At 41.3% G+C, this 14,105-nt stretch overlaps 1 protein-coding gene across 1 annotated transcript in view; it reads right to left on the reverse strand.

Moving 5' to 3' along the window:
* RABEP2 (rabaptin, RAB GTPase binding effector protein 2) overlaps positions 1-14,105 on the reverse strand; it is a 472,624-nt gene that overhangs the window by 264,699 nt on the left and 193,820 nt on the right. Inside the window, exons 5-6 of the mRNA XM_044087055.1 lie at positions 11,282-11,698; positions 9,656-9,772 (exon numbers count right to left, since the gene is read on the reverse strand). Of these exons, the coding sequence (XP_043942990.1) occupies positions 9,656-9,772; positions 11,282-11,698 (534 nt within the window). The remainder of the gene's footprint in view (positions 1-9,655; positions 9,773-11,281; positions 11,699-14,105) is intronic.

Consider the following 14,105-nt stretch of genomic DNA (forward strand, 5'->3'; position numbering starts at 1 on the left):
AATATCTCACGCACATTTCATTGCATGTCTTTATCAGTGCAAAGTAATAATAAAAGAAAAAATTTTAACAATTCACTGACAATCCAAACACATCTTTAAGCATATTCCTTAACAATCTACAACCCCAACCAGACTTCAGACTTTTATGTTCTGAAACCTAGGAAACTGGTATTTTAAAATGTTTTTATGGTTAGTCATTATTATTTAAGTGCAGATGTTGTTGCAAACATTTCATTTTTGAGTTGGTATAATGACTAACTTTTCAACATCCAACTCCAAAGCACCACACCTTAGTACTAGACTTACTAATTAATTAATTGTATAATTGTTAGGCTATTTAATGGAGGTTACTGCATACTGCATTTTGTTTTCACTTGATAAAGCTCAGGTCTGCCTGGCCGAAAGCGCTGTGATTTTATCTGTGACTTTTGGATACTTCAGTGTGATTTTATCTGTGACTTTTGGAACACTTCAGAAATAAAAATACAGCCTTGTGGACTTTAGCGAGTTTTGGTTCCTTTCTGATATATTACTATAAACATTTCCTTCATCTACAAGCAAATACACCACAAAGGTAGTATAGAGATGAGAAGTACAGAAAAGTCCCAGCAATGAAACAAGGGGGATGGTGGGTGGGTAAACCGGACTGCAACAGTGAATACACTCGAACATCTACATTTATGGTAGGTACACAAATGTACTATGTTCATCGTGTTTCACTGTTGCAGTCATTACACTTGAGTAGAATCCCAAAGCTGAGGTTGGGCGGCTGCGGCTAAATTGGATTTGGAGAGGCTACCAAGCCCTGCAGAACTGCAGTGGCAAAGCCTGCTCTGCATTTAGAGTAGAGAGGTAAGTGGTAGTTCTTGGTGAAGGTGTGCAATGAGCTCCAGGTTGCAGCTTCTAAAATGTCTTTGGTTGGTATTCCTCTGAGGAAAGCTGCTGAAGTGGCTGCTGCTCTGGTAAAATGAGGCCTAATGCCCTTAGGCACTGATTTGCCATGTTGTGCATAACAGAAGCGGATGCAGTGTCCTATCCATTTTGAGATTGTCTGCTTTGTAACAGGCTTTCCATGTGATCCTGCAGCATAGGCTACAAACAGTTGCTCAGTTTTTCTGAAAGCTTTTGTTTTGTCCAAGAAGAATCGTAGCTGTATGTGTATATCCAAAGTGTATGTGTATATCCAAAGCGTGCAGAAGTCTCTCCCCTTTATTCTGGGGGTTTGGGGTAAAACGTAAGTAAATGAATGGTTTGGTTTAAGGCCACATTGAAGACCACTTTTGGCATGAAAGTTGGGTTTGTCCTAAGAGAAACCCTGTCCTGATGAAAAATGAGGAAAGGTTCCACAGCCATTAATGCCTGTAACTCTGAGACTCTTCTTGCTGAAGTTATTGCTAGGAGCAGAGCAGTTTTCCATAAGAATTTTAGATCAGCTGTGCTGGCTGGTTCAAAAGGAGGCAGTGTGAGTTTTTCTAAAACAAAATTGAGGTCCCAAGTAGGTACTGGTGCTCTCCTTGGGGGTCTTATATTTTTTGCCCCCCTGAGGTACTGTCGTACTAGAGGATGTGAAAAAGTAGGAGGTTCCTTATTGTAATGAGCTGAAATGGCAGAGGCATGGATTTTAATAGATGGATTTTAATAGATGAGAAAGATAAGCCTTTGTCCAGCATCTCAGTTAGGTATTGTAAAATCTGAGGTATATTAGGGACAAGTGGTTCGAGCCCTTGTGCCTGGTTCCAAGCACAGAATCTTCACCATTTTTCTGCATAAGATTTCCTAGTGCTGGGCCTCCTGGCTTCTAAAATGACATTCATAACAGGTTCATAACAGCTTTAGAGAGAGGTGCAGTCTGAGTGGCTACATTATCTGCCATGCTGCCAGGTTTAAGGTTCTGAGTTGACTGTGCAGAATCTGATTGTTTTGCTGTGTCGGAAGATGAGGTATATGAGGTAGAAGCCAAGCTGGGCCTTGAAACAAACTCTTTAGGATTGGGTACCAGTGCTGGCGTGGCCAGTCTGGGGCAATCAGGATAATTTTTGGCCTTTCTTGTCTGACTTTTCGTAGCACCTTGGTAAGAAGAGGCATCGGAGGGAAGGCATAGACTGTCAGGCCTTTCCAGCTGAATGATAGAGCATCCACTTTCCACGCTTGACAGTGATAAGTTCTTGTGCAAAATTTCTGTATTTGGTAATTGTGAGGGGAGGCAAAAAGATCTATGTCTGGGCGTCCCCATTTCCTCGTTATCATGCTGAACACTTGTGGATTTAGCTTCCATTCGTGAGGATCCATGAGATTTCTGCTTAGTTAGTCTGCCAGTGTATTTTTTGTTCCTGGCAGGAATTGTGCCTGCAGATGTACTTGATAGGTCAGTACTGTGTTCCACAAAGTCATGGCTTGCCTGCATAGGGGGTAGGAATGTGTGCCTCCTTGCTTATGTACCACATAACTGTGGTATTGTCCGTCTTTATTAATAGTTGTCCTGGGTGTAGTAGGTCCTTGAAAGCTGTCAGGGCATTCTGTACAGCTAGCATCTCTTTTTGATTGATGTGAAGATGCATTTGTTCCTTGGGCCACGTGCCCTGAACACATTTTCCTGCCATATGTGCCCCCCAGGCATAATCCGATGCATCCGTTGTTATTGTCTGCCTGGCTGTGGGTAAGGTGAAAGGCTGCCCCTTGTTGTGGTGACAGGCCTGGGGCCACCATCGAAACTCCTGTTGTAGGCAGGGAATTAAAGTTATGATCGTCTCCAGGCTGTGACAATGCTGAGTCCAAACACTTTTTAGATACCATTGTAGTTTCCTCATATACAGTTTTGCACATGGAATTAGAAGAATGCAGGATGCCATGAAGCCCAGGGCCTGCAGAATTTTTCTTGCAGGGAGCTGGGTTTTTGTTGCCATCATTTGAAAGTAATGAGTCAGTTGCCTTTGTCTGGCGTGAGATAAGCCATCTGGGCAGTTGTACTTAAGCTTGCACCCAGGAATATTATCTCTTGAGAGGGCACTAGTTTTGATTTCTTTTTGTTTACTGTGTACCCTAGGCAAATTAGTAATCTTTTTACAAACGCCAGATGTTTTAGAAGAATGTCCTTGCTCTCTGCTTGCATAAGTCAGTCATCCAAGTAGGGATATATTTGAATTCCTTTTAGTCTGCAAAATGCAATTACTGGTGCCAGGCATTTTGTGAAGACCTGGGTGCAGTAGATAAGCCAAAGGGCAGTGCAGAGAATTGGTAATGCATTGAGCCTGCTATGGATCTGAGGTATCTTCTGCAAGATTGTCTGATTGGAACATGCAGGTATCCTTGTCCCTGTTCTTGTTGTGGAACTTTTTGAATTGCTCCCATGTCCATAAGAGCAGCAATCTGTTTTTGTGCCTCTGCTCATTGGTTTTGTGGCAGGTATGGCATACCTTTTGGTTTTGGAAGCGTGTGGAAGTGGAACCTGTAACCCTGAGAAACCATATTCAGCACCCATTGGTCCTGGGTGATCATGTGCCAATTTTTTGAGAAAAGTGTTAGCTTCCCCCCTAGGGGTGCTGTCAAAAGGTAAGTGCTTGGCATTTGTAGAGGGAAGTCATTGGGACTGTTTCCTATAAGGTTGTGATTTGTCTTCCCCTCCTTTGGGGGCTAAAGCACCCTATTGTTTAGGTATGTAGGAGCCTTGAGGCTGAGATCTGCCTCTTGGGCATCTGTATCTGCCTCTTTGTGGCCTGTCTGACACTGGAAAGGACCAATTTTTTGAAGGCCAGTCTCTGCTAAATCTAGGTGGTTGAACCTGTAAGAAATCTTTCACTGTCTGCACTGATTTTGCTTTATCCTCCATTTTCTTTAACACCTCTTCTGCCTTAACACCAAACAAAGTATCATGCTGTAGTGGGGCATCCAATAATTTTACTTTAACATGGTCAGGTAAACTTTGTTCTTTCAACCAAGCATGCCTTCAAGTAACAGCGCCTGTAACTGTGGCTCTACAAAAAGCCTCTAATGAATCAAAACCACATTTGCAGAGTATGTTTTCCCACTTGTTCAACTGCATGCAATAAATCCTGCATTTCCTTACTGTCAGGACTTTCCGAATTTGAAACCATTTTCTGTTTTAACAATGACATGAGGTACTGTTGATATTTAAGCATGTGAAACTGGCAGTTTAAAGCTCTTACAGCTAAAGTAGCAGAAGTGTAATTTTTTTCCCCCCATCTGTCGAGAGCTCTGGAATCCCTGTCTGAGGGGACAGGTTTTTAGCAGTGGAAGCCTTAACCCCTTTAGGACCCTGAGAAATTGTTTCTGGGTCTGCAGCAGGGTTTTTGTAAAGAAATTTATGAGAGTCAGGGACCCTGTAGTACCCGTCTGGCTTGATTGGTGCAGGGGGTAAGGAATCAGCAGACAGACTGAATTCAGAAAAGACATAATCAACAATATCAAGCACAGGGGGGATAGCCAGGGGCCTGTGCTGATGCAATAAAAGGAAGTCTCTGAGCCTTTTCTTGGATTCTGAATAATCCTGGCTCTCCCAATGGAAATGCTCCCTCATGGTATGTAGGGTTGCCCCAAAAGAATAATCCTCAGGCGGAGAGGCTGAAGGTATAGACTCTTCTGCATCAGAGTCCTCATAGGGAGGGAGAGAATATCCCTGATCAGAACAGGAATCAGAGGAAATGGAAACCTGGTCAGAGGAATCATAGTCAGTGTCTTGCCTAGGCCTTTTGTCAGGAGGGGGATGGGAACTCCTGATTAAAGTAATTAGGTCTTCGGCCATTTTAAGCATCTGTTTCTTTGGCATGGATGACTGTTCTGGAGAATGCTGTACTTGTTTCCCTGTCTTTAATGGTGTTTTTGATTTTGCCTTTGCTGCTGTAGTGGGCTTAATTGTAAGCTGTGAAGGTCTGAAAACACCCTCAGAAGCCGATGCCTGCTCAGCGGCTCCAGACCCATCTGAGGGTATAGTTTCCGTAGGCCCAATACCTTGAGTTTCCACAGGCCTCGGTGTCTCCACGTGGCTGTCGGTTACGGCCTGTGGCTCTGAGGTAGTGGGTGTCAGGGGCTGCGAAAGTGCCTCACTGAGAACTGGCGACTGGCCTAGAAGAGGCTTTGTCGGTTTTGGACTTCAGATGCCTGTCCTTTTCTTTGTCTTTGCGTTTTTTATAAATTCCGGTCGTCGGTTGTTCTGACGGCATTATGTAATTAAACCTTCAGCCAAAATAATGTAAAGCAAAATCAAACCGACGTTTAATAGTGCGTTTATTGAATCTAGCACAAAACCGACAACTAGTAACGTCGTGGTCAGGGCCTAGGCAAGGAATACAGTAAGAGTGAAAGTCCTTATGAGGTATTTGCTTCCCACAAGAAATACAATTATTTACTTTTACTGACATCGGTCTGGAGCAAGAAAAAGTTTCCCCAATGGGGTACTTAGCTTTATTGAAGACTTCGGTTCCGAAACTCAATTTTGAAAATCTCAGGAGTCGGCTGACCGGCACTTGCGAACTGCTTTTGCTTCGGGCACCTTGGGGCAAGAAAGACTGAAGAAAATGGCATCAGTTGCAACTTTTATACCCCTGGCGCACTGACGTCAGGGAAGAGGCCACAGCAACCGACGCCGGACCAAGACTCTGGAACTCGGGCCGACTGCGGGTCGCCTGCCAGCAGGATAACCCAAGTGTAAAGACTGCAACAGTGAAACACGATGAACATCTAGGAAAAATTTCTCTAGGTTTAGTCTCAAACATAGTTTTTGAAAAAGGTTTTGGAGAAAAGGAGGGATGCCTGGGTGTCTTGGGTGGGATCTGCTAAGATGAAGCAGTAGTCCAAATAAGGGTAAACATGATTAACCTAAAGTCTGCAGAAGGCAACAACAGGAAAACAGGCATTTTATGAAAACCCTTGGTGCTGTAGATAGTCCAAATGGCAAACATGCAAACTGCAAATGTAACCCACACACAAATCTTTGTGAACTAAATATAGTGGAATGCATCTTTGAGGTCTGGAATTACTAAACAAAAATTGGGTGGAAAAAAAAGGAGACAGGAGAAAGTTAGTATTTTGAATTTTGATTTACTGAGAAAAAAATCAGAACTGAAATATTCAACACTGGTCTCCAAGTGCCTTCTTTACTAAGTAAAAGAAAAAACTCCTTGGGTAGAAGCCTTTCTCCTGGTGGGAAGGGGGCATTCATTCTATAAAACCCTGACATACAATGTCTTTTAGGATATGAGGAAATAAATGGCTTTAGTTTCTTTGGAAGAGGAGGTATTATAGTTTTCAGAGAAAGGGAATCCTGCTGCTATTTGTAGCCCTTGTTAACTATTCTTAGTACTGAGAATCTATTATTTATTTTCAAAATGTACAGGGAAAGAGAAAAATTGTCTGCTAGTGTGTGGAGGTGGAGAGGGATGGAGTACTCAGGTAGTCATGCACTCGTTTCTGGGCTGGGAAGACCCCTGGAGACAGATCCCTTCATTTTGGAGTCTCCTTGCCAGTTCTTTTTATATTACTGTTGACTTGACTTCTGTTGACTTAGCTTGAAAGGCTTCCTAAAGAAATGTCCAGGCCTTGAAAAATAGTACTTGGTGTATTAAGAGAGTGAGTGGTAAAAAAAGTTTCATCCACTGCATTAACTTACCTCTTTCTTCTAATCTTTTAAGGACCTCTCCACAGGAACTGCCCAAGAAGCTATTTTTTAAATGGAGCATTCGAAACCTAGGATTTGACATACTCTGGCAAACTCTGAAGCTTGACCCAGTCATGAGTTCTCATTACAGATCCTATAGCAGCTGTTTTTGACACAGCATCAACTGCATCATAGGAGTACTTGATTGAATGCTTTGTGACTTGTGAGGCACAGGAAACCAGGGAAGCTTTTGATTCTAAGAAGGGAGGTTTGAAATAAGTTGCTGCATATGTAAGAAAACAGCAGGTACCTGGTAGTTGATTGTCCTGAAAATAAGACCTGAAGCAGCATACACTTTCTTTCTGTAGCTATCAAATTCCTGGTCCTTCTCAGTGGGAAAAGACTGAAAGAAACCAAGAGGCTTACAGTCACTGTCGTTGTCAATTAAAATTACAGCAGGATCAGCTAATGGATTCCTATAAGGGTATTTATAGGAACAGAGTACACTGGACAGCCTATCAGGCTTCTTAGGAACAAGAGGCCGAGAATATGGTGAAGCACAAACTGAATTAAATGCACTTCTCACAGCCCCAAGTACTGGAGTTATTGCCAGGGATTCAAAAGATCATAACACTTTACTTTCTCTGTCCCTCTGAACTCTCCATACCCTTGATGAATCATAGGTTCATAGACGAATACTAGGCTAACTGCCCTGAAAGGCGATTTTAAGCCTAGCCAATAACCCAGGTAAGAATCAAACCCTATACCTTGTGCTAATAATGTGAAGACCTTAACCATTATATGCCAACCCCCATCCAACCAACTCACCAGAAGGTAAATTCTTCACATACTAAGACTCATACAGGACAAGAGAACAGAGCTGTGAAGTGCAATCTAGTTCCTCCTCAGAATATGAAAACACCTATTCAGAGGATGTGAGGGACCCTTTTGTCTTAGGATAAGGAGAAAAAGTGATAGAGTGGAAAGCCCTGAAAATCCCTGGACAAAACTGTACCAGTTCTCCTGTGAACCTTTCAAATTGGTAAGAGTTGAAGCATGAGAAAGATGCTTATTTTTTGTGACTTTTTTCTGGGTATCTTGAGTTGAATAGTCTTGGAGGAGTTTGACATCTGAACCTCCATGAGCAAATCTGCTATCTCCTCACTTTCCCAAACCTGAGGCACTTAAATCCTCTCCTTCAGTCAGAACAAGGATTTTCACGGCTTTCCAGGGTCCAAACAAAATTCTACCCCATTCACAGACCAATCTTCATCTCAAACTGCAGGATTGCTTTTAATACTCACTTTATAGAAAGTACAGCTACCTTGGTCAATGATCCTAACAAGACCCCCAGTCAAAACTCCACAAGCAATCTCAACACATACCTCTCTCAAATTTCATCCAATGACATTGCATTCCCTTCCCTCTCCTCAAAACATCTCAACTACAGCCTCTAAACCTCCTAGCCTCTTGCTACATCCCGTATCCACTAGCTATATACATAACCTACTACATAAAATAAAACCCTGTTCTCTTTCGCAGACAACCTTCCAGTGAATACCTGAGAACTGCTGCTGATGCCATTGCCTACCCTGTTAGTATTCTCATCAATAGATCCATCATAGAATCCCGCATCCCTCACTTTGGAAAATATAAACTGTAATGCCATTACACAAAGGAGGAAATTCTACTGAACTGTCTAACTTCTGCCGCATCGCAGTCCTATCTCCTCTCTCCAAACTTGTAGAAAAATGCATCTCTAAAGAACTCCTTGACCATCACTATCCATAACGATCTACTAACACCCACCCGTCATGGCTTCAGACCTGCTCATAGTACAAAAAACACACTAATATCCTTTACAGGCATAATTAATAAAGCAAGAGACTCTGGCCAACTTACATCAGCACTATTTCGTGATCTATCGAAAGCTTTCAACACTCTCTCACACCCCAAACACTTACAAAACTTTCCTCCCTTGGCCTTTCTTGTCCTTCTACAGTGGTTTTCAAGCTACCTATCCGACAGACAACAATGCGTAAAATGGCAAGGATGTCTCTCTCAATTTCTAACCAACAAACAGGTGTTACACAAGGATCCATCCTTGGACCCCTCCTCTTCAGTGCCTTCATAAATAATCTCCACACCGCCTCTGGCCAAAGATCTCTAATCCAATACACCAATGACTCAACATCTCCTCCTCCAATAGCACAGCAAACCTTAGACAAATAACCCAAACTGCCTTCACCTCCATCAAAACCTGCCTCAATGCACAACTTTTACTCAATCTCAATAAAACCAAATTCCTCCTTTTTACACAAAGGGCCCTCTCAACCGACTTTTAAAACATTTTCATTAAATAACACAGAAATCAAAGTGTCCTGTGCAAATTATTAGGAGTAACAGATAATAAACTTATCTTCGATCTTCATCTATACAGCAGTATTAAAAAAAAAACACTTCAAACTAGGGATGCTCTATCAACACAAACACTTCATGGATACAGCCACCAAAACAGCATTAGCCACAACCTATCTGCTACCCTCTTTGCTATATGGTGCCCCATTATGACGAACCTTCAGAATACACTAAAAAATAAGTTAGAATCTTGCTATAACAAAATCTCTACACACCAACTTACAAATCCATTCCTTTAGCATTAGGAAGTTGGAGGGCATTCATAAACAGTTGCATCTACAAACTACCCAGTCCTACTTTGCGCGCAATAGCTGAGAGTTACAAAACTGTCTCCAGAACCTTTACAATACAATAAACAAAAGCTGAGAGAACACTGTGCTTCATTTGTACTACACACGTAACCCTAATAAAGTCATTCAAGCATGCAGCTTAAGTCACAAATGTATACCACCAGATGACATGCAACTCATTAATGGCAAACAAATGTCTAATTACTAAACGGATAAAAAATGTGGAAGCAACAAATAATGCTCAATTATTAAGCACAGAAAAAAAGAAACAAGAAATGTAAAAAATATCAAGACTTCCGGGCTTTGAATAGTATAATTTGCACAGCACACCGCCTACCTGTTTAGCACACTCATCACTGCTCCGTCTCAGTTCATCCTCCAGCTTCTCCTTCTCCTTAGTTACAACTTCAAGCTGCTCCTGGAGCTGTACAGTGGATGACTGGTGATGTTTCAGCTTCAGAATTGAAAAAAGGCAATTACTAAAAAGTAATCAAAACATCTCCCTCCCCATTGTCACTCAAACTAGTGTTGCAGCTGGCATCCTTCAGTTACAGGAATCAGCTCAGCAATTATCAGTCCTTAACAGCTAAATCAAGGATTAAGGTGCTGGTTTGTCAGGAAGGTATCACAAGATACCAAGGGGAATCTCTTACGTCTAGATGTCTAGTACAAAAACCTCTAAAAGACTCACAAAAGTTTCAAAACGTACTTTAAAAAAAATCACAGAACACCAATGCAAACCAGCAAGCAGTGCCATATGGTCCATTACTCAGAAGCACAGCATAAGAGCTCATTCTCTAATACCCTCTACCGATCTGAAGGATTGTTCGCTATGCTGGTAAAAGGGAGACAAAGCCCTGCCTACAATCCAGGTAACCTGGCAAGGGGAGTCAACCAAGGTCCACACTGCAAGATTAGACTGGAGGCACGGCACAGCACAGGATTTGGAACATGCATACCCTGGCCTCCCAAGTGCCTGCACAACAGCTAGATGTCTGTCAGCATGCGGAAGTCACCTTGACATGACCCTCTTTAAGCTTGAAAACAAGAAGGGTGGGGTTAGGGTAACAGCAGAAGCCATCAACCCTGCTGGATCACAGCTGTGTCACTCAAAGGTATCTCCAAGATGATGGAAAGCAGGAAAGATTTGGTAAATTCGGTAGATGAAAGTACTATACACAGTTGCAAGGGTGGGAAAATAAAACAAATAAATAAATAAAACAGCTAACTAGTTCCTCTCTCGCACACATCTTTGTAGGGAGCTCCCCAAATAACAGTTGTAGATAAATTAATATACATAAATTAATGAGGGCTTTTCCCTGATATCAGTTCAAAAATTAATCTCGCATTATCACTTCAGGGGATCCTTAATTCATTACACAATCCCCATAAATGTACATTCAACTGCCAGCCTATAAGGGATCACCCTCCTACAATGTTGTCATGCAGATCCCTCAAAAAAATCCTGTTTCAAGTACCTGGGTATTTCTGCAAAACCAGAAACTAACTAACAGGATGACAAATCCAAAAGAAAGAGAAATTAACTGCTGATGATAGGTCTTTCCAAACATAACCCAAACTGCTATGTTGATTCCATTAAATAACAAACACCTCGCATGCCTGGTGTACCTACAAACTACATACTATGACCACATTTTACACAAATCCTGATTCATGTGCCCTGCTTCAACATTCTATCAGGCTTTTTTGCCCCAGATAGTAAGTTATGGTTATGCATTTTCCAAGTACCATTTAGTCATTCGTTAACAAACAATAAGATCCCCACGCTGTACTCACTCTACTATTTAACTGAAATGCCACCTCTGCAAAATTCATATATCCATATATAACTAATACAAATATGCAACAAGTTCACATACTCGTCAGTTATGATTAAAGAAATAACAAATTTCTCATTCTACATTGTTTACAAGTAGATTCCTTCATCCCAGTTAATACCCACCTCCTGCTGGAGGTTATTCCAGTCATTGTCTCTAACTAGCTGGTACCCTGCAGGAGGGATATATATGCACTCTGGAACTAAGGTACCAGTAGATACAAGAGATGCAGTCTCCTCCTGGTCTGCAGTCAGTTTCTTCGGCAGGTAAGGACTTCCTGTGGTAAATGATTTGATGGAGACAGTATCTGAATTTTTGGCAAAGAAGTCGGCTCCAAAATCATGTTCATCTGTAGTGACAGAAGTGTCAGTAGAGTTTACACTGGCAACATCACTTGGTGGGGACTGTCTGCTGCTGGATTCACAATTCTTTCTTTGCTGAGATGATGACAGTAAACTTCCTTCTGACTGTTCAGCTGTAAAATTGGAAGAGAATTCCAACTCTACTGACTCAGTAGAACTGTGAAAACTCTCACTACAAGCCTGAAAGAAAAAAAAAAAACAACAAATGTTAGAACTCAATTAACCTTTTATACTTCTATTTATAGTGAAAGGAGCCAGTCTCATGAAATGTAGTTAGTAACTCAATATTACAGCCCCTGTACTGACTGCTACAGTAAATAAAAGTAGGCTAGACACTCGGACATTATCTAATAAGTTAACTTGGTCTCTGCCTGCAACGGAATATGGCTACCAAAGTCTTGTCTTGTAACATGCCAATTCCTATGCCTCTCTCACAGTATATTAACTGGCTTCCAAACTCTTATCTAAGAATTTAGCCAGATTCTTGCAAAAGACCTCACTGAAGATGTCTGGATGCCAAACTCCATCCTGTAACTCTACTGGAACTAGATACTTGATGTTCTTTGTAAGAAAGTATTTGTTTTTTTTTGAGTCATGTCGTATGTCTGGGTAGGTACGTGGCAAAGGGAACAGTGTATTAAATTATGGACCTAATAAGGAAGGAGGAGAGAGAGTATGATAATGCTCCTGGACGCGGGGGAAATGATCCCCTTATCTAATCCATCTATTTGGCCAAGCTAATTACTAACCAACCATGGCTCCAAGAAGTCAAAACAGAGCCCAGTGTCAACATATGTCAAAACTGTGTCTGATTTGATGGGGGTGCCATTAAAGTGGCAAGAGAAAGGGTGTTTCCATATGCTAAATGTCATGATACTACACTTTTTAGCATTTATTGTGACACCATTTGTTTGTGCATGTCAGAACTTCTTTTAGAATTTAGGAGTTCACAGAGGAGTTGAAGGCTTCAAGTTCATATTCAACAACAAATCTGGTCAGCTTAAAGGACTTTGACACCATTCACGGACATCAAAGAAGTACATCTCAAACAGGAGTGGTCCCACTACCAAGCAATATAGGACAGCACTGGTAATTAGTATTTTCGAGGGTAGTGTAACTGCAGTCTTGATTTGCTGGATTCTGTGTATGAGGCTCTTTGCTACCCATTAACATTTAGTTTGATGAGTTTATCTACAATGTACAAGAAAGGAATGATGTCAAAAGCTTTGGTTAGGTTGAAGTAATGTCTGTGTACATCATTTAGGACCTCAGTGACTTCTACAAAGAAGTCAACCGCGTTAAGGAGATCGACCCTTCACAAAACCTAAAGTGATCTGGGTAGAAGAATTTTAGGCTACCAATGTCCACAATGATGCATTTCATTGTCTTATCTAAAATAATTGAGGCTTATGGGTTGTGTAGGGGACCAACCACCACAGTTTCCAAACCTAAGGCACAAAAGCCTGACGAAAGGCTGAGGTTGAACACACTGTGGAGTGGGTCAATAATTCAGTACTAGTACTGGCAAGAAAGCATCTCAGCACATTTCTGGGCCCCACTGAGATAGCCTTTGGGACTTATTCAGGGGGTGATGCTTAGAGTGAAGCCTGACAAGGGGTTGTGCAAATGTAAGGCTAGGTGGAGATACAGAGGAGAAGTCTGAACCAAATTTGATGCCAATAAGTTATCTACAACTTCAAGGGCAGATACAGTACAACCACTATGATCAACACAGAGCACTGATGGATGTTTTTCATATGGCTCCTGAAAGAGTTGAAGAAAGACGTGGGATATTCTGTGACAGAGTAGACCATTCTGAATATATGCATGGGTTTAGATCCGATTTCATTTCTAACCTCTTTGTTTTAACTTTGGGCCTAAATGAAGGATTGGTTCTCAAAGTAACACTATTTTTGTGAAAGATGCCATAGGGCTGAGTCATAAGGCCTTGCGACTCAGATACTATTTTAACAGAATTAGAGCAGATAGCAACACTGTCTTCCACAATAGGAACTTGAAAGTTTCTCCAGAATGCTGTTTCTTGGTGGACAAACATGCTACAGATCCCTATCACTTTATCAAAGTTCCAAAACTCCAAAGACAATATGTCTGAAGTTTTGGAACTCCGAACACTTTCTATGGAGATCACCGTATAGTGCGGAACTCATGATTTGCTGCCTCCCTTGTTGTAGTGTGATCTTGGAGTTGATATATTTAAGTAGCAGAGGGTGTGGGGAGACAAACGTACAGGTAAGTTGCTTTATTTTTTTTTTGTGTTTTCTTATTGTTTCGAAGTTCACAAACTGCGGACATATGGTCTTCAGAGTTCTGGAACTTTGATAAAGTGATAGAGATATATATATATATATATATATATATATATATATTATATGCATACATACATATATATATATATATATATATATATATATATATATATATATATATAAATAAGACACATGGAACACACACACACACACACACACACATTCTGTTTGATCTGACTGCACATACTATATGTCTCTATAGGACAGCATTTAATCCAAAATAGGAGAAAATAATGAGGCTTGACTGGCTGGATGTAATG

Source organism: Protopterus annectens, chromosome 10.part0 (genome assembly GCF_019279795.1).
Source record: "Protopterus annectens isolate FY-2018-M chromosome 10.part0, PAN1.0, whole genome shotgun sequence".
Lineage (NCBI taxonomy): Eukaryota > Metazoa > Chordata > Ceratodontiformes > Protopteridae > Protopterus > Protopterus annectens.